The sequence below is a fragment of the Bos indicus x Bos taurus genome, chromosome 21, assembly GCF_003369695.1.
Source record: "Bos indicus x Bos taurus breed Angus x Brahman F1 hybrid chromosome 21, Bos_hybrid_MaternalHap_v2.0, whole genome shotgun sequence".
Taxonomy (NCBI): domain Eukaryota; kingdom Metazoa; phylum Chordata; class Mammalia; order Artiodactyla; family Bovidae; genus Bos; species Bos indicus x Bos taurus.
In genome coordinates, this window is record NC_040096.1 from 45,722,872 (window position 1) to 45,744,591 (window position 21,720).

The following is a 21,720-nucleotide window of genomic DNA, read 5'->3' on the forward strand; positions in this document are numbered from 1 at the left end:
ATGAAGATTAGAAAACATGGGATAGAAACTAGAAATAGTTTTTGAAGAAAATGACCAATAACAAAATGTTAATTGGTAAAATGTGGAGAACATAACCGTTTAGTTTGGGGGAAAATAGAGCATTTATCCACTTTTATGTTAATATTCCTACAACATAACCTTTGTTAAAGAACAGATCACCCAAATAATCTTACTGCTTTAATATCGGTAAAGGAGTAGATACGTGGTTAAGATTAGTGTGGATGCACCACTGAATGTCATAAAGTTAACACATAATTTAAAATAAAATAACACAGAAATACAGGCAAACATGAGGTTTCTTATTAAGATATTCAAAAACTACCATTACTGCAGACTGAGAACATATCAGTCTAAACTTGTCATATTTTATCTCCTTACAAATAGGAAAACTGGATTTAGGATAAATGGATTCATTTGAGTTCATGGAGATAAACAGGAGAACTAGGATTTAAATCCAGATAAGTCTGACTTCCAAAGCCCATAGTTCTCCCATGGCAACCTTAAAACTATATAAAAAATAATGAAGATTTTTCAATGGATGGAAAAGTAGAGCCTTCAAAATAAAAATTTTTAACAAACTCTAATTTGCAAACAAGACCAGTTACTGGGCAATTTCTTTCCTCCCTCAATATCAAGAAGGGACTGAAAATATTTAGACTAAATGAATCATTATATTAGTTAAGATCATGCACTCTGAAGTCAGACTTGACTTTAGCAGGTGACTGGGTAAACTTTTTTGGTTTTCATCTCACAGAAGATTCAATGAGAGGATGCACAGTGATTGTTCAATTACTGTTATTTTCATCATACAAATTTTATATCTGAATGGTCTATGTGAAAACCGAACCTAATAATTATTGTTATTAAAGGTTAATGGACTTTAATATTATTTGCTTCTTGGTCAACATACAAGCCAAATTTCTAAGTTCAAAATACTGAAAAGAGAATATACTTGGTTGCTTTAAATTTCAGGCTAACCTACTGATAAATAAATATCATTAGGAATTTGTTTTTAAAAACACAGTAAACAAACTTATAGCTTATATGTCAAAGGTAGTTGATTTTCTATTGGCACTCACAAATAATATTTAGGATATATATAAAATAACTATCTTCTGAAAAGCTAAAATCTTTTCTTCTAGATCATTTCAAAGCCTGGGAAAAGGAGAAAACTTTAATGGCTAAATTTTGATGATTCATTCCATTGAAAGATTCAAAGAGATGGGCCTGACAATTGTAATACTGTCTCATCTACATGTGGCAATATAGATTTTATGAATTAATAGCAAAACTGGGGTTGGAATAAAGAAAGATTAGATTCTACTCTAGGTCTTCATAATCATTATTTGGATTATTTGAATCTTATTACTAATTTTTAGAATATTTACTTAGGAACCTATATGTTTTCTAAAGGTAATTATACAAAGTGGTATGTATATGTAGATATACGTATTACGAGTATATACAGCTGACCCTTGAATGTGGGGATTAGGGGTGCCAACTCTCTATGTAATGTGCCTGTGACTTATAGTCAGCCCTCTATAATGCAGTTCTCCCTATAGGTAGGTAGGTCTTGTTCCTCTGTATCTGTGGTTCTGCATTCACAGATTCAACCAAACTAATATTGTGCAGTACTGTAAAATGTGCTACTGAAAAAAAAATGCATGTGTAAGTGGACCTGTGCAGTTCAAACCCATGTTGTTCAAGGGTCAACTGTACATGTATATGCATATATGTATGTATATATGTGCATATTCAGAGGGAGTCAAATACCAATCAACCCTTTACTATTTAAAATACTAAAATTTCTAACACTTTGTAGAGAAACAAATCCAAAGGGAGGTATCTAACACTAGCTCAACTAAAATAATAGAGTATTAGAGGTAATTCTAGATATGCTACTAACAGAATGTATTCAAAAATACTTATGGCTGATGATAGTAAAAAAACATAACACTGGAAAAGACTTGGGATGGGGGAGAAAAGACAAGACTTACTTTGAGAAGATAATGTGACATTAGGGGAAAATATCAGGATTTTGAACTGCCAATATAATCCGACCAAAAAGAGGAGTAATTTCAAAGTTTAGAGTCAGAGGAGAGGTGTTCATGAATATTAAGACATTGAAAAAGAAGGTCACTGTAAAACTTTTGATATTTTCCACACACATGCCTGACAAAGATAAAGGGATTTTTTTTCCTGTAATTTTTTTTAAAATAAAGGACATGAAAAATCTAATAATGTTTTAATGTGGTTATGGAAGATCAACAACGTGTGACATCACGATATCTCCCTCAATGACCTTAGGGATAAAAATAATTTCCCTTAAGTATCAGTCTACTGCTACAGACAGAGTCCATTTTGAGAAAATACAGTTATGAAATTTATGGATCAACTATGATACACCAAAAATGTTTTTCATGTCTATTTAAATAATACTAACAATTACCTAGAAAAATCCTCCTTGGATTTCAATGTCATCACAACTGATAAATTACTGTTATACAGGAAGTAGGTATTAAATAAGCTTGAGCCAAGTAAAGTAAACTTAAGGTAGTATTTTTCCACTATTCTACTGAATAGAATTATATTATTATAATATTATAATTCTATTGGTTTGAAGGAACAGATTATATCCTTTATATGATTATTATATTGATATTCCTTTAAAACATAATTTCAATTTATTGTATTAGTATTGATTAGTATTAGTTTATATAGATGTGGTATGCATAGGCTTATCTAAATTGATTCTCATCTGCAGTTCTGAATGCCATTTCCTCAGTGTGGCAAATCAATTTTTTCATTATATTAAAAAGTAATAATGAACCTAAAAATCTTCACACTACTATGCAATTTTTGCAAACCATAAGTCAGGTCCATATAGCTATTATGTGGCCTATTTTATGTCTTCTCTCTACACTTTAAAATAACTTTAAAGGGAGTTCTGCATGTATCAGTTGGTTTGTGATAGGAAAATAAAAATTTGAGCTGACTGGGGAAAACAATCATTCTTCAGATGTCATTATGTTTTTGCTACTGTAAACGGGTAAAGGTTTCCTTTTTTACATTATTGTGTTGAGTTGAAAACCACTCTGGGGTCTCTCTGGGGGTCTAGGGGTGAAGACTTCACTTTCCAATGTTGGGGTGTGGGCTCCACCCCTGGTCAGGGAGCTAAAACCCCACATGCCTTGGGTCCAAAAAACCTAACACAAAACAGAAACAATATTATAACAAATTCAATACAGACTTTAAAAATGGTCCACATTAAAGGAAAAAAAAAAACCACCTTAAAACTACTCTGATAAAAATTTTAACTTTCATAACTATTCAAGTCTATAAAAAAGCATAAAAATGTATTCAGTAATATTGGAAAAGTTATTTACAGGTAAAAAGACCTTGTAAAAAAAATTCAAGGTCATGTTTCTAGTGTTTCCTAAAAGCAAAGACAACTGAAAAAAAAATTAACCAGGGACTTTGCTGGTGGTCCAGTGGCTGGGACCTCTGGGCTTCTTCTAATGTGGGGGCCAGGGTTCATTCGATCCCTGGTTGGGGAACTAGATCCTGCAAGCTGCGACTAAGACCAGGCACAACCCCCTCACCTCCAAATTAACCAAAGAGCCTTGACTTGGCTGCTGTATCATCCTTTACCTAATGTCTCAGAATGTGAGAATACTACTTACTTCCCATATTATGTATCTGGTCAAATGTGCAGGATAATACATAAAATATAAGAAAAACATTAAGAACAGGAATATGAAGGACTCCAGCTAGTAAACAACTACAACATAAAAACTGACAGCCTGTATACATTTAAGGGGAAAAGTTAGTCTGAACATGGTCTAATCAATATTTTCACTTGTGAAACTTATGGTTCAACTATATGATACACAAAAGTGTTCATGTCTATTTCAATAATGTCTGATATTTTATCAGATATTCTCTATTATTAAAAATGAAATGTCCAGGTATACTTAACTAGTTTTTACTTTGTTGTTCATTAATTTATTTTTAGTATCTTTCTTTTACCATCATTCTTAATGCCAAGCTGAGTAATTTCAGATAGTGTCAATCCACCAAAGCAAACATTAAGACTTTTTAATCTTTCAAAAGATTGAACCCAGTCTAATATAATTTTCTCTTTGTTAGGTATTTTATATTATTAATTGAAAGGGCTCCAAGTTTCTTTGTAAAATTATTTTTATAATGGCCAATTAAGTGGGTGACAGGAACGGAAACTTTAATTTCACAGACTAAACCTCAATTGAGAATTATTGTTATTTTTTTCAAACCAATTAGGCCAGAAGAGGAGTACTGTGCCTATTAAACTTATTTAATACAAAGAAAACTTATATAATATAAAGAGAATTTGAAGGCTTGTTATAATGAATTCCAAGTATACTGTATTCTTTTTTCCTGCTTCCCCTGAACATCATTAAAAAAGTCTTTGTATTTCAGGTGCCTAGTACAGTGTAAGGCACACAACAATAACTATTTGATGAGTAAGGATATCCAGTAACAATGCAACACATTACAAAATACAGACACACCATTTCAGTTCAGGAGGACTACTTTTTCATGCTGAGAAACAAAAAGGTCAATACAACAAGGTGTAACTAACTTCAACCAAGGGTTCTATTATTAGTTATTTTTATCCCAGAACCAATGTTAGTGTTTCATGCAGACCTAGGTTAGTAAGTAGAATTCTGGAAGAAATTTAGTGACAATTTCTGAAATGTTTAGTATGAACCAGGGCAGTGTTAAGTTTGCTTATTAACTGAGTTACAAGCTTAGTGCTTGCTAATTTTTAAAAAAGGAAATGGGGGAAGAACAAAGGGTGTTTTGTGTGACACTTTGTCTTACCTTCAGATAAACAGAACTGATATTTAATGATCTAAAGAGGGAAAATAAAATAAATGAAACAATCATAAGGAGTGCAAAGTATTACAGAATAGGAAGGCCATGAGTCATTTATTTTCTTACTGATTTCTTCAAAATTAGTTAATTGTAAAAATGCAGTACCCTCTTATAATCTTCAGTATTACAAATAATTTAATCTGTTAAGTACTTCTAAATCTAGACCAGTTATTTTAACTTTATTTGTAAAATCAGAACAAATAAGGCAATATTCTTGGCCATAAAATTTGATCCTCCGAATTTGAGAGTGCCTGCTCAACTGTGTTTCTTTTGCAGATACTTCAGCAATGATTCTGTGAAACAAAATTGTTACTGCCCTTTAGCTAAGATAAAATGTAGTGTATGTGTTTTTAATGAAGACCGTTGATGTTTAAAAGAACTGTATTTAGGTAAAAGAAAGTATAAATCAAATTTATAGGCCAAATATGAAAATAATGATGAAAAATATCTATACTTCAATGACTGGAATTGTATGCAACTAAGTTTTTCATTAAGAGTTTTTTTTCTCAGAACAAAAGGGTATTGCATTTCAAGTTCGAATAATGACCAGTAACTAATACTTGCTTTTAACCTTACCGGCATCAGATGGTAAATGATGGTAGGGAGCTGGAGAAAAAACCTGTGCTGCAAAATCTTCAAATGTCGTTGGTTCTAAATGGTGCTGGACAATCGTTTGCAGATACCGCGCTCTCTCCTCATAGCTGATTTCCTTCAGTTAAGGTTGAACTTAAATGCAGCTTACATTGGAAAAGAACAGATCTGCTCAAAAAGGCCTATCACTGCTAAGCCATTACTTCTTAATAAATATATTCGCCAACTATCCTTGCATATCACTAAGAGTATGACTTTGTAAAGAGTAAAAAATTATAGCTATTAACGTAAGTTTACTCTTCCAGACACCATTATACCTGGTAGCTTAACAGGGATACATTTATTAGAATATAACTAACAGAAACTGTTGGAAGAAAGAAAGGATAACAGTTTACTTGGAAGAGGATTCAACTGCTACCAGGGTAGCCTAGGCTCATCTTATCTGGTTAATCAGCTTCGATCTGCAATGTACTCTGAAAAGCCACATGATAAATATTATAATGCTGCTTAAAATACTATGTCTGAAATTCTATTTTTCATTTGCAATGATTTATTGTGAAAAATTCCTGCATATCTTCTTCTTTTTCTAAATCCCTGCATTTTCCCAACAATTGTTCTCATTTTGAATGGAAGACTACTGTTGCTGTAATCCTTGAATAACTCCATGCAGTTAAGATAAATACACAGTTGAATCTGTATGTCAGAAAAAAATACCTAGTCAATTATAACACTGAAACAGGCAGGAATATTTGCAAAGAGTCCACAGGACTCCTAAATACTGTCTAACAAAAGCATCTACAGGGCACTGACACTGACAGAAAAATACTGTACTTCCCTTTCACCACATTTTCTTCTCTGATATTATTGACAAGCAACCAGTACCTTGAAGTGTTGTTGCTTTTGAACAACCCACTCCAGGCTTCCTGTTTCAGCAGGCCTGATTGTGCTGTTAGCACAGAGAGGGCGAGAAAGAGAGAGAATATTTCTGTTGTTCACGAAAGCAACTATGGAAATGGCTGTCAAAATGTAGAGCAGCAGGCAGCAACATACAATTATCAGGAAAAACTCACATGCTGACTTCATGTCGTATAGTTCCTGAACTGAGAAATCAGTTAACCTTTCTGCCACAACTTTTGAAAGTTTTCCTGCTGTACTCAGTGTGCTATGTTGATAGGCTTTACATAAAACATATAAATAAGTATGAAGGATAATAAAAATTTGCCTATTGCTTCTTCTCTATTCACTGAATTTTTGCTAAAACCCATTTTAATATTTTACCCTCAAAATTCATTATTCTCTCTTTTTAAAATTGCAATTCAATTGTTGTTCTTCAGTTCTTTAAACTGTAGACCAGGTCTATAATCAAGACCAAGAAAAAAATTTGAGAGGAAGATAATTTAAAATGTTAATTCAGTGGGAGATCCCATAGCAAGTTGCATTTACAAGGCATTATTGAGAGAAACAAAGTTAAGTCTATATTCATTATGCACTTAAGACTGTGATGTCTTTTGCCATCTAAATGATTTGAGTAATCTCTTATACTACATTTTATGTATCAAATATTCAAATAATCTTAATTCCAATTCCTTATAATCCATTATTTTCACTTCTGGGGCTGAACTTCAAAATAATTTCACTCCTGCAATGGGGAGCAACAGGAAAAGATGCTATATTAAAATGATCAGCAGTAAGGATTTTATAGAAGGATCATGCAGACATTTTTGAGTGTTAACCTAGAAAAGTAATATAGCACTTTTAAAAGAGAGTATATGGTTATAAATGAAAGGGGATGAAACTGATGGTTCAATCTAAATAATACCACATATCTCACAACTTGTTGGAAAGTACTTTTTTCATTGGGGGAGATTCACAGCTGCCGAATTTTCTGCAGTTAATAGAGTCCTTTGATTCACAGCAGTGCCCCTTGTACAAAAAATACTGGCCTTTGTGTATTACCAGAAACTAATTTTCTATTTGGCTGAAAAGGGAAAAATGGGGTTATTGCTTCTCCCTCCTACAGAGCTTTTCATTATGCCTGATGCACTCAACTTCTAAGCTCTTCTGAGAAAAAAAATAACTGAAGAGGCAAGAGGTAGAAAAATGAGCTTGTTAGCACATTAGAAGTGAAGTATCTTGGTGGGCCCTAGAAATTCCCAGTGGTGTGTTAACTTATCACTCTATGCATGCTGGCACTGATAGTCTCCCAATTGATCACTCTCTTTTCGCACCAAAGGTGCTGCCAGGAAGCAAAGGCTGAAGGCCCACAGGAGAACAGTCTGCTATCAAAACAAGCTGTTTTTAAAAGTCTGCTTGAATGGGTAAAATGCTTCATGAAAAGTAGGGTGGAGACACCTACCTGCTTTTAAAATGCTCTACTTTCAGAGGGCCTATAAATGAAATATTTTACTTTATCTTATTCTATTTAGAGTTTACACAAAAATTAGGCAGAGAGAAAGCAAATTTAGTATTTCTAAAGCAAGGAGAATACTTCCAAAGTAGTAAAATTTATTAGAACAAGAAATGAATATCTAGAAAAGATACATTTTGGGGTATAATTCTATTTTACTATATAAAAGGTGATTCATAAAACTCTGAAGAAACTTCAATATATAAAACTATACAAACTGAAATTATCTAGACATAATGTATTCATTTTGTAGAAAAACCACATGATGTATTTAATAAAATTGCAAAAAACATTAGAGGTAATAATGCTCACTAAACAATTTTTAAAGTCCAAGTATAGGTGGCAGAGTAAAGGAAAACAATCACTGATGGTTGAATTTAAATGAAAAACTGTAACGGTGATGTCTGCAGTTTCCTTTTGGGGGATTATTTTCAGAAAATAGTTAGCTTAGTAACAGTAGACTACAGTAAACCACATTCTAAAAGCTAAATTCTTTTTAATTTTCCAAGTTTGCTGTAGTCAAATAAAGCACAAAAAATAATATCAAAGCAACCCAATCTACATACTTACGTCTTTTCTTCTTTTACTTTGGAAAATATATATTAAGGTGATATACTGAACTTGAAGTACTTAAACCATAATCCTGAGTCCACAAACAAGGAGCCTTTTGTGACTAAGATGATTATAAAGTTCCAAACAGTGATGTTAGCATCTGCAATGGTAACCATAATTCCAAACAGTTAATTCCTACATGTCCTTAAAATAGGTTACCCACTTACTCCTTAAAAGGCAGCTCTCTAGGGAAGAGTTATTAGTACCTACAAATTGAGTGGCCTACACAAACCTGATGGATAATAACAATTCAAGCTATATTCCTACTGCAATTGTATGTTGCCATTGGCATTGAAATTACAAATGAAATGGGTGAGATGCTAAAAAGGTGATGGCATACTTACAAATTCAGAGTAAAACTTAAAGTACAAGTCTAAGTTGAATTAAGACAGTTTTTGTTGCAAATCTAAAACAACCCAAGCCAAAACTAGCTAGTAAAAAACCATTTGATGAAGGAGACTTTTGGCTGGTAGGAATCTTTAATACAGAACTAGCCAATCAAAAGAAATAACACACAGGTGCTGCAATCACAGCAATATAATTATCCACTAATCCTCCTTTCCTTCTACTTTCTGCAAAAGCAGAAATGGGGGGAAGAAGTATTACCCATTCTAAAAATAAGAAAAAGGAACTAAATATTTATAGTATAAATAGTTTAAACCCAATCTGTACTTCATTAACACAATGTTAACATCAGTATGCATTTTAAGTAACTACTTTTGATTTTAAACTTACATGTGAAATAATAAATAATGGCCCTGTGTCACTGGATCAAGATCAGCTGTCATGAAACTAGGGTTCAATTTCAGCCCACTCCTGGAAAGAGATGCATGAATTCTCTGTGCCACATCTTAATGTGAATGTTAAAAACAGTTATTTTGACCTCTGACTCAAGTCCTTCTATCAGGTTGGTGCAGAAGTGCGGTTTTTGCACTGTTGAAATTTGCCGTTTGATACTGGAACACATTCTAAATTAATGTGGTTATGTTATACATCATCTTAATTTGCAACTCTTGCTTTTTTTTTTTTTTGCTGACTTATTACTTGCTGTTTACATTTATTTTAGACTATGGAAATAATGTTAGATAAGAAGCAATTTCGAGCAATTTTCTTATTTGAGTTCAAAATCAGTCGTAAAGCAGCAGAGACAACTCACAACATCAACAACTCATTTGACCCAGGAACTGCTAACGAATGTACAGTGCAGTGCTGGTTCAAGAAGTTTTGCAAAGGAGACGCGAGGCTTGAAGATGAGTGTAGTGGCTGGCCATCTGAAGTTGACAACAACCATTTGAGAGAGACCATCGAAGCTGGTCATATCACAACTACATGGGAAGTTGCGGAAGAACTCAACATCAACCATTTTATGGTCTTTCGGCATTTGAAACAAATTGGAAAAATGAAGAAGTTCGATAAGTGGGTGCTCATGAGTTGACCAGAAATAAAAACATTGTTTTGAAGTGCTGTCTTCTCTTATCCTATGCAACAACAATGAAGCATTTCTTGATCAGACTGTGACAGGCAACAAAAAGTGGATTTTATACAACAACTGGCAATGCCCAACTTAGTGTGGTGAGACCAAGAAGCAGCTCCAAAACACTTCCCAAAGCAAAACTTGCACCAAAGAAAGTCATGGTCACTGTTTGGTGGTCTGCTGCCCATCTGATCCACTACAGCTTTCTGAATCTCAATGAAGCCATTATAACTGGGAAGTATGCTCAGCAAATCGATGAGATGCACTAAAAACTGCCACAACTGCAGCCAGCACTGGTCAACAGAAAGGGCCCAATTCTCCATGACAACGCCCAAGTGCGTGTCACACAACCGACACTTCTAAAGTTGACTGAATCAGGCTACTAAGTTTTGCCTCATCCGCCATATTCACCTGATCTCTCACCAGCGACCACTTCTTCAAGAATCTCTACAATTTCTTGCAGGGAAAATGCTTCCACAACCAGCAGAATGCAGAAAATTCTTTCCAAGAGTTCATTGAATCCCAAAACAACATATTTTTATGCTATAGGAATAAACCAACTTATTTCTCGTTACTAAATAATGTGTTGATTGTAATGGTTTTTATTTTGACTAATAAAGATCCATTGGAGCCTAGTTATGATTTAAAATTCACGGTCAGAAACCACAATTATGTTTGCACCAACGTAATAAATAGAAAGTGTTGTCTCCATGTGGACACTTTTCAGTACCAGTTTAAGAAATATATACATGCATTCATTTGCAAGAATGCTTTGATAAAACTTGTCTATGGTACGTACAAGAGGAACTTCTGAGTTATTCTGAGAAAACTGATTTCTCATGAGAAAAAAGAATATGAACAAAAGAGATGGTAAATAGTTAATTAGTGCCACTTATTTCAACTTTACTAATGTATAGGAAAAACAGACAAAAGGTAATTTTTTTAAAGGTAGATTTGGTTTTTAATTTTTCATTCTCCATAATAATTTTCTTAACAATACAGTGTAATCAGGGGATTTATACGTCCAATGTAATTTGTGACTAGCTTCAAAGAAATTGAAACTTGTGTGTATGTATGTGTGTTTATATATGTATATATGTGTGTACACATGTAGTATGTAAGAACAAATATAAAGTATAATTTTTCATAAAAAGGTGTTACGAAAATTATAAGCAGACATCAAAGGCCTATCACTGCCTAACTAATTCCTCGTAAATTCAAGTTTAATGTTTTCTTTCCAAAACAAACAAAACCCCTACTGACTCCTTTTTGAGTAAAGGCAAAGTATGAAGTATCTGTATCTGTGCTTCACAGCACAGCCTCAGGGATTCAAGGCCCATTCTGAAATTCCTAATGCAGTAAGCACTTGCCCACACTCATAGGAATGTGGTTTCTTTGCTGTTTTACCAGTTAGGAATTTCGTCTGCCTTCTCTCTATAGAAAATTCCAAGAATGGTAATTGCAGGAAGAGACAGAGTTTTGCATAGTGACTTAAATTTTTTTGTGAATACTACCTACCTTATTTACAAAGTTTGCAAGATGGTTGGTAGCTTGGTATTGACTCTGGTGGGAGTTTTCACATCATGGAACTCAATAAATGCCACCAATCGAGCCTCTTCCTGCTCTCCAGAGCCAGCTGTTAAGCACCAAGTGTGCCTCTTTCCTCATGCTTGTTCTTCTAATAAACTAGTGGGAGACTAATGTCTGAGGGCGGAGGCCATGCCGTTCTATCTTAATATCTCCAGCACCTAGTACAAGACCCAGTAGTACTCCTTGACTGTTTATAAACTATAGAAGGAATGAATCAAGTTGGTTGATAATTGATTAGGAGCCTGTTGACTTCCCTGGTGGCTCAGATGGTAAAGTGTCTGCCTACAATGCAGGAGACCTGGGTTCAATCCCTGGGTTGGGAAGATCCCCTGGAGAAGGAAATGGCAACCCACTCCAGTATTTCTGCCTGGAAAATTCCATGGATGGAGGAGCCTGGTAGGCTACAATCCATGGGGTAGTGAAGAGTAGGACACAACTGAGCGACTTCACTTATGCAGAGAGCCTGCTTCCTCTAATCCCAATTAGGCTCTCCAGAGACAAACCCCTTGGGGCAAATATAGTTGGGACCTTCCTAAGATTGAATTTAGAGACAGAGTTTGAATCTTACTTATGAGGAAGAGTGGTTCTACCCCTATCCTTAATCTAGCTGACTTTTTTTTGAAAGAAGTGAGTAAAGCACTGTGTATACCTATGTAAGGTATAACATTAAAAGAAAGCTGATATTAACATAAAATAACTGCCCACAGAAGAAATGCTATAATATTCAACGTAATCACAACTCATTACAATTTAGCACTGAAATAAACATTTTGTCCCACTGGTTGGGATAATTTTTTTTTTAAGAAATTAAAAAATTTTTCATCAATTCTACTTATCATCCAAGTGGCCATCTGCAGTGAAGGGAGAAAAGGAAAGAAACTGGGAATATCTCTGTAGATAAAATAAAATGAAAGGTATTTTCAAAATCATTTTAGGCAGATATCCAAAACTGCTCTGTACACTCTAAGAAGAGAGGTAAAAATATCCTTGAAAAAAATACTTGGGAATTTAAATATTTAAGGTTTTAAAAAGGCAATCTTGAGAGGACTGATCCCAAGGCATCATTTATAGAGAATATTTTAGGACAAGTCAGAACTTGAGGAAGGATACAACAAAGATCTACCAACATTAATTTCAGGAAACTCAGCAAAATGCTTATTCAACAATAAGCTTTGCCTTGAAGGAGAATATAAAGATTTGCTTAGAAAAACAAAGCTGCTGACTGACTGGTAGTTGGGACTAGAACCTTGGTCATTTAAGAGTCCAGTGCTTTTCTACAGATTATCTCAATGATACGAATTTTAGATGGAAAAAAAAGTATAAAAGGCATTTTAGTCAGCTCAGGGATGGCCAACACAATGACTATTAGCTTAACTTCTAAGATTGGCAATTTTCAAAAAATGTTTGTTTATATAGTTGAATCCCATATGTAGTATAGTAAAAATCTATAACATGATCTAAACAATGAGAAAATAAACCACATTTGGCTTTTCAGTTCTAAAAGGCCATGAAATATTTTCAAACATTCTGAAGTAGTATCATTATAGGATCTTGAAAACATAATGGAAAATTAGAATTTTATTGAGATATAGTATATAGGTAGATACATTTTATAAGTACAACTCAAGGATCTCATGACTATTATTATCAGGAGTAAAGTGGGATACCTTCCTGAAATACACAGGGCAATGAAGTATCCCACAGACTAAAAAGCACCGCTCCTTTATAAGATAAAAGTAAGGTATATTGCTTACTTTATAAAGATCTAGTAAATTAACACTCCATTTCTTTCCTACAGCAACTAATTTCTTTAAGGAACATGGAGTCTAGTTCATATGCAGTAAAAATAAAATTCTCCTACATAAACAGCATGAATCTTAGAATTGTTAAACAGAAATTCTGAAAATCCACAACAGGTTATGACAAATAATTGTGTATGATTTTTATGATGTCTAATATTAATGAAATTCTTTAGTAGTTGATACTATCTACACCATGAAGGAAAAGCTGTGATTTGTCAGAGTAGACAAAGCTGGGCTTTAATCCATCCTTTTAACCATACTGCCAAGTCTATATTGTTTTCACTGCGTCTCAATTAGGAGACAGGCAGGACACCTGGTACTTCTTTATCTAAGTCCCATGGGCTGCCAGATGACTCAAAATCCATAACAGGTGCTAAGGCACTGTGAGGATAGTCCTATTATTGAAAGCTGGAGTTGTATAAAATTTGGACCATATATAATTGCTCATAAATCAGTCAATTATTAAATGAAAACAGTAAGTAAAAAGTTGATAAACCCAATTCTATATAACAAAATTTATGTAAACACACTTAAAAAGATTAACCTTAAATAAATAGGATTAAAAATTTAAACCTACCTAAAGGTTCTGAAAATCCTTCCTGATTTAATAATCCAATAATCATTGGCAGCTTCTAAAAAGCACTAACATTATCAAATATGTATATGTTTCACTTTCATGAAAGCTGTATAAACCAAATCATCTACAAGAAAAACTAAGTTACTTGGATTTCAAATTTAATACAATTAAAATTTTGTACTCTCATTCTCAGTAAGATCTGCTTGAAAATATTATCACTAAGTAATAATGAGACTTTCACAGTCAACAGAGAACTGCTTCAGAACTACTAAGTATTAGAGTAAGAATTTTTAAAATATTGAGGGAAAATTAGAAACAATCACTTGTGTTTTTTCCTTTTAGGAACAAAAATTTCAATACATTAAGTTAAGGAAATCAATGTGTTTGGAATAAATACTAAACTTGGGTTATGTCAGAAGACTGCAAAAAGGGAAAAAATAACTAAGTGAAATTTTACAGTGTACAATTACTTAAGTGTTATCTCTACCTAAATGTGCACTAACTTAATTAAGATTCTGTTTAAATGCTATAATTATTGGGAGTACACAAAGTGATTTATTATCATGGTAAATAGTTACAGGGTACAGCAAACCATCATTTAAGACAGTGTCATAGAATCTATGATAAACAATATATTGGCTTAAACTAATGCACTATATGCCCCCAGGGAATAATAGGCTCAGAGACAGGACTTTAACATTAAAATCTACCCATTAATCTTGACTTAACTATAATCTATTCTGTAGTAAAAGGAAGAATGGGTATTCAATGAATTACTGTTTTTGAAATATTGCACTGGGTGCTCATTTACTAAAACAATTTAAGCGGATATGAGAGATGGAATAGTAGTTAAATTTTACAGAATGTTACTAATTTTATAAAACATGCATTTGATTTTCCTTCAGTTTAGCAAGGACATCAAAATTTTAAAAATTTATAGATTGAAAAACTTTTCTTAAAATAACTCTCCCTGATCCTTTGAAAGGACATGTTGTATAAATTACAATACTGCAGTATAATTTAGTCAACTTAATTTCTGCTGGAAAAAAAGAATCATCTATGGAAATATATTATGGGGTCAGGATCTTGGGGGCTGAAATAAGCTTTTAATATTTTTTTAAGTTGTACATCATTGTTTTTTTTGCATGAGAACTTCCAACTGCTTGATTAGACTGACCAGAAGAAAATGTAAAGACCTAGAGTGGTGTTTATATAAATATTACAGCATACACTGACTCACTTTTAAAAAAGATATCCAAAATAGAATTCAAGGAGAGAAAGATAATCATGAGTGACTGAAACAGGCATCACCTCATTTAAATGATAAATCTAGTATTTAACCTTAAGATTTGTGACTGTTATGCATAAAATTGATTTATATTTCTGTATCAGTATAGCTTATGTATATTCAGATGATATTCAGGAATTGTTAAAAGCACACAGTAAAGGAAATTAAGTCAAATTTGTCTCTAACCTTATGTGATGTATAAACTTTGGTGGTTTTAACCCACTGTCCTTTATTTTAAATTTCTATCAAGATTACAAAACATTATTTTCATTTCATTTAAACATAAAAATATCCTAAAGGAAAACTGATTTTTGCTCTGCTATAATTTTGTGGGCTGTTAACGGAATTACTACAGGTGGTTGCTTAAATATATTTATTTGCTTTCTTTTTGATAGCAGGTATGTGCTAAATAAAAATCAACACCTTTATCAAGAGAGAATAAGTAAATGTAGAAACATCAGTTCTACAACAGCTATTTTGCTGCTTCTCTTTTTCTCAACAGCAATTAGTAAAGCAACCCCTTCCCCTCCTCCCTAGTGCCGTCAAGCTGTTCAGAGCAGTTTGCAACTCGACAATGGTACCATTGTGAATGCTCTCTGGGCTTCCTTCCCACAGAGAGTTAAATGGGCAGTTCCTGCTGCCCATGATTGGTGTCCAGTGAAATAATACTCAAGAGCCAGGTTTTATCAGCTTCACGCCAAAGAAGTGAAGCCAGGGAACCCAAGCCTTCATATCATACTGGACCATATGCCAACCCTGATGGCCCCAAAGGTTTATCACTAAGAATCAGGATCCATCATGTCCCTTGTGAAATTTCACTTCACATACCTTATGTGAAATGCAAAGCTTCACTAAAAACCGAACCTTCTTTACAATTGGCATGAACAGATGGACGGTAACAGTGGTTTGGCAAGCAAAAGTTAAGATTTAAATAGGCTGTATTCTCGTGTTTGAGAGGAAAAGCAGTTAGAAGAAAATGCGGAGATCTGTGATCCATAGTTTAATTTTAATTCCATTATTGAGTTACTAAAAATTCAATAGCAAAATCCCTTATATTTAGTAAAGGAAATTAATGGATTAAAAGCACTGCAATTCCTTCATTAAACAAGGTTAGAGTAATTTCAGCTTTACATCCTTCATTCTTTGCTCTCTGAAATCCCCAAATAGCATATGAATCTACTACTGTTTTTTATTTTTTAAAGAAGACTAGAATAAAACTTACATATTATGTAGTAGGTATACTTAATAATAACGTAGGCACACTAGTGCATCTTTGTCACTAATATCAACAACATAAGGGTTTAATAGAGAAAAAGTTCCTTTCTAGCACAGGTCAGAAGTTCGTAAAGATACAGAAGTAGAGAAACTTCAAGTTTTGTTTTTACGGAAAAGTTGGACAATCACCTGATAGTTTTCTAGTTTCTTTCTGGTGTACTATGATATAACCCAACTATCTAGATTGGACCATATGCGGACCATACTGTCATGTTGGATGTGACAAAACAGGTAAGATGCTGGTAGTGCTTTCTTTTCCTATCAGAATAGGATAAAAATACTTCATCTGTCAATACATGTTAAAGTATAATAATATGTAAAAGCACATTTTCTGAGCTCTTGCTACATGGCAGACAGGCTGCTTAGTGCTTCATATGGATAATCTCATTTAATCCTTACAACATTCCTGAGTTTGGTACTCTTTTTACAGATTAAATAAAAATCAGACAGAAAGACAGTGACACACTTAATAAACGGTTCTGGATTCTGAAGCCCATGCTGATTTCCCAACAGTCAGCTGCCACACTTTAAAAAATAATTAATTTATAATTAAGGACTTAGGATAGTCTGTATTTATCAATATTATCTTTGGAGGAAATGATCTACAAAAGACAGTAGATATATAAATTTATGTAGTTTCTCAATAAACTCACTTTCTTCTAACATGAAATGGCAGCAATATTGATGGGCCTCCCTAAGAGGTTTTATAATGTTCTATCGTAATGAATGGCAAACTGCATTAGCGGAGCCAATCAATTACATTTCATTTCGTTTTGGCTCTTATACTTTTGCAACAGGTTCTTTACATTTGAGTAGCAGAACTGCAGGGATAACAAACTGTGACTAATTGAAGAATGATCATTGACTTCTGGTAATTTGTCTGATAAAGTTAAACAGAAACCCATTTCTGGCATTTACGAAAAAAGTCAAATCTAAACAGATTAGAAGAAATCAAATGATATTGGTTTGGTAGGGAAGAATATTAAATCTAGGAGGAAAGTGTTTTTTTAAAAGATAACCATTTAGTTTCATAATATTCCTTATAATGTATATTTCAGAATATTACATATGTATTATACACATATATACATAAAAATCTAAAAATATAAATGGCAAGGATTATAACAGACATGCTCCATTCCACCTACTCAAATCTCACCTTTGAGGCCCAGATTTTCTACACATTCTTCCCTAGTTTTCTGACTCCAAAGTAATGATTTTTTCTTCAGGACTCCCAAAGCATTTTATCTACAACCTGACCGTGACACATTTTACCTTGTGTAATTTTTAGTGTAAATATATATTCTCTCTCCTATTAAATTATAAACTTTATAAGAGATTACCATCTGATTTGTCTTTGCATTTCTCTCAAAATATTTACCATTACTATGTAAGTGATCAATAAATATTTTTGATAGAAGAAAAACAGTATAGTTCTATCTTCTTACCTGGTGGTGGTTAAACTAATTATTCATCATATTTAAGACTGATAAAAGTTTTTTCAAATTATATCTTGGAGTAAGAAAGGCTAAGAAGAAACCTTAAGAAAACTAAGACATGGGAGATGGTTAATTTTATGTCAACTTGGCTAGGCCATGGTACCCAGTTTTTGGTTAAATACCAGCTTAGATGTTGCTCTGAAGGTAATTTTTAGGTGTGATTACTATCTCTACCCTAACTCCCACAGATTTCAGACTTGCCAGTACCCACAACCATGTGAGTCAATTCCTTAAAATCAACCTCTCTCTCTATATATACTTAAGAACACACATCCTACTGATTGCTTCTCTGAGAACCCAAATACAATATGATTATATACTATAACTTCTGAAAATTTTCTATGTATAATAGGTCTCACATTAAAGAAAAATAGGATGTATATAATATCAACATATTTAACATTTATACACAGTCTTAATGTCTCTGGAATCAAAACAAATAATTTAAAATTTTTATTTAAGAAAAAGCCATGATATGACTTTTAATCATGAAACTGATGTTTTAGAATTATATTCTTACAAAAAAGTCAAAAACATCTAAAAAAACCCCAAACCCCACACCAAAACACACATACACTCTCTTTCAACAGGTAACTACTAAATGATGGCTAAACATCAACCTGAAATAGTCCTCAGGTCCAGTGGTTACCCAGAATGTGCCTACTCTTCCTCCCCAGTGATGCATTTCAATTCTAACTGCATGATCAAACCAACAAATTGAGCTCGAGACAAAAAAAAAAAAAAAACAACAAAACCAACAAAACCTAGCTGAGAAAGTCAGAAGTTGTAAGGAAATGCTTTTCAAGTACAAGTAATGCAAGAAATGACAAGTGAAGTGAAGGAGAGGTTTCAAAGCTTGAAAGACAGTCATCAATACTGACAGATTACTGTAATTCTGGCTGCCAGCATGATCGATTTGGGCAGCATATGACAATCAATATTGTCCTCGTTTAGTGAACAGCATTAGATTCATAGATACAGAAGATGTTCCTAGGATAAAATTTAAGCTGTATTTAATGATCATAAATAGCACAATTTATGCTGTGGAATCTTAGTGGGTACTTTTATTGGGCATAAAATAACTGACACAGCAGTTCAATTATCCAAATATAATTGAGTTTATTACATATTCTTTTACTCCATTTCTCTTATGAGGATTAAAATAGAACCTGATGGTTTTCAAAGCCTATTGAGATCTCAATTTTTATTGTAATTTCTCATAAGCTTTATTGATCTGTTTTAGAATACATGATTTTTTTCCTTAATGTGAGCTTATCTGAATTTGTCAAAACTGCATATTTAAAATTTTATTATTTCTGAAATATTCACTATTTAAAATGAAAGGAGATCTATAGTTTAGTATCTTAAAATGAAACCATCTAGTTGTAATTTATTATGTAAACTTCCACTTAAAAATCAAGTAATCTATCTATATTGTCAATTCCCTCAATGTTTAAAATTAATATACACCTTTGTGAACCTTTGTGAAAAGAGAATATAGTTCTTCAGATCAGCAAAGGCTAAGAGTATCTCTACAATATACTTAAATATTATGGGGAAACAACTTCTATACAGCTTCTAAATTCAAGCTTCTAAGTCAAGAAAAACTTGTTTGATTTGATTTAATATTTTTACTGATTGTTGCTGAAGTGGTTTTCCTGATAGAAGTTCCTCACATCTGCTGGGTAAAGTGTTCATATTTACTGTTTTCATCTTAAATTCTCTCTCTTCATCTTAGAATTTTCTCCAGTGTAGTATCTATTAATGTCTCAGCAAGATTAACTATAAGAACTTCATGAAACAAGCCTGAAAATCCAATTCAATCAATTAACCGACCAACCAACCAAATATAAAAACCCAATTAGGCAATTCCTTGCTGTTGGGTAGAGTTGTTTTATATTGACTGTAATCTTTACACATAACAGAATTAATCACGGCACAAAATAATGTACCTTATTTCATTTACTAGGCGCATCTAAAATTCATTATCTCATTTATTCTTTGCCACAATTCTGAGATGGTTATTAGCATGTTTGTTATTAAAGATGAAGAAAGTTAGGGTTAGAGATTCTGGGACTTGACTATGATCACAAGGCAGACCTCAGGTTAAAATCAATGTTTCTAACTGCAAATCCAGCTATTATACCTCTAGTGTAACATGCAAATGGGAAATAGTCCTCAAGAGGTGCAGGTAAAGGAAATTAAGCCATATCCTCACTTTTCATTGGTATACTTGAACTACTTAGTAAGATGTGCATCTTACATGCTGTTTGTCTCTCAGGCCAGAAACAGTTTGTGTTAGTTCAATAAATTGAGTTCCTATTGACACTAGAAGCAAGTAGAGGTTTGTATTACACTCTAATCGCACTCTCATCACTTTCCCAAAAGATTTAAGGCATTCTTAGAAGCTTTTGCACAACGAAGGAAACTATAAGGTGAAAAGCCAGCCTTCAGAATAGGAGAAAATAATAGCAAATGAAACAACTGACAAAGAATTAATCTCCAAAATACAACACACATTTCTCCAAAGAAGACATATGGATGGCCAATAAACACACGAAAAGATGCTCAACACTGCTTATTATTAGAGAAATGCAAATCAAAACCACACTGAGGTATCACCATATACCAGTCAGAATGGCCAGCATCAAAAAGTCTACAAACAATAAATGCTAGAGAGGGTATGGAGAAAAGGGAACCCTCTTACACTCTTGGTGGGAACGCAAACTGGTACAGCCACTATGGAGAAGAGTGTGGAGATTCCTTAAAAACGGAACGAACTGCCATAGGATCCAGCAATCCCAAATACTGTATATTACTGTATATAATGCATATATATGGAATTTAGAAAGATGGCACCAACGACCCTACATGTAGCACAGCAAAGGACACGCAGACTTTGGGACTCAGTGGGAGAAGGTGAGGGTGGGATGATTTGAGAGAATAGCACTGAAACATGTATATTACCATATGTAAAAGAGACAACCAGTCCAAATTCGAAGCATGAAGAAGGGTACCCGAAGCTGGTGCTCTGGGACAACCCAGAGGGATAGGGAGGGGAGAAAAGGGAGAGAGGGGTTCAAGATGGGGAGACACATGTATACCTGTGTTTGATTCATGTCAATGTATGGCAAAAACCATCACAATACTGTAAAATAATTATCCTCCAATTAAAATTAAAAAAAAAAAAAAAGGCATTCTTTCTACTGTGTCTTAAATCAAATGATGGAAAACACTAACCTCAGGATGAACATCAGGATCAGGGGAACTATCAAGAGGCAAAGGTCACAAAGACGACAATTGTAGTAGAGCTGACAATGTGGACAGAATTAGTTTATGCATAATAAGCTTTCTAGAGATATTCAGGAAATAATAAACTGAATCTTTACATTTCATAACAATGACCACTTCAAATCTGAGTTTTCAACTAGAAGTAAATGAAGATGTAACCACTACAAATAAGAAATGCTATATAAATGTCACTAAGCTTAATTAATCAATGTAACACATCAGAATCTACCTATAATTCTATTCCACACTGTCAGAATACATGAGAAATTACACAGAAATCAGGTTACTTAAGTCAATGTTTCTTAAAAGAAGAAAACATATGCTGCAGACTTATGATACATCTATTTCACATGCAATAGGGTATTTTAAAAAGCCT

The 21,720-nt window shown here is 33.4% G+C and overlaps 1 protein-coding gene across 9 annotated transcripts in view; it reads right to left on the reverse strand.

Moving 5' to 3' along the window:
* RALGAPA1 (Ral GTPase activating protein catalytic alpha subunit 1) overlaps positions 1 to 21,720 on the reverse strand; it is a 211,631-nt gene that overhangs the window by 4,502 nt on the left and 185,409 nt on the right. For 7 of the 9 annotated variants that reach the window (XM_027521477.1, XM_027521472.1, XM_027521476.1 and 4 more), the window contains one exon: positions 5,515 to 5,639. In XM_027521477.1, the coding sequence (XP_027377278.1) occupies positions 5,515 to 5,639 (125 nt within the window). Of the gene's footprint in view, positions 1 to 4,884; positions 4,916 to 5,514; positions 5,640 to 21,720 lie in introns of all 9 variants that reach the window. The other 2 variants (XM_027521474.1, XM_027521473.1) reach the window with 1 other exon arrangement.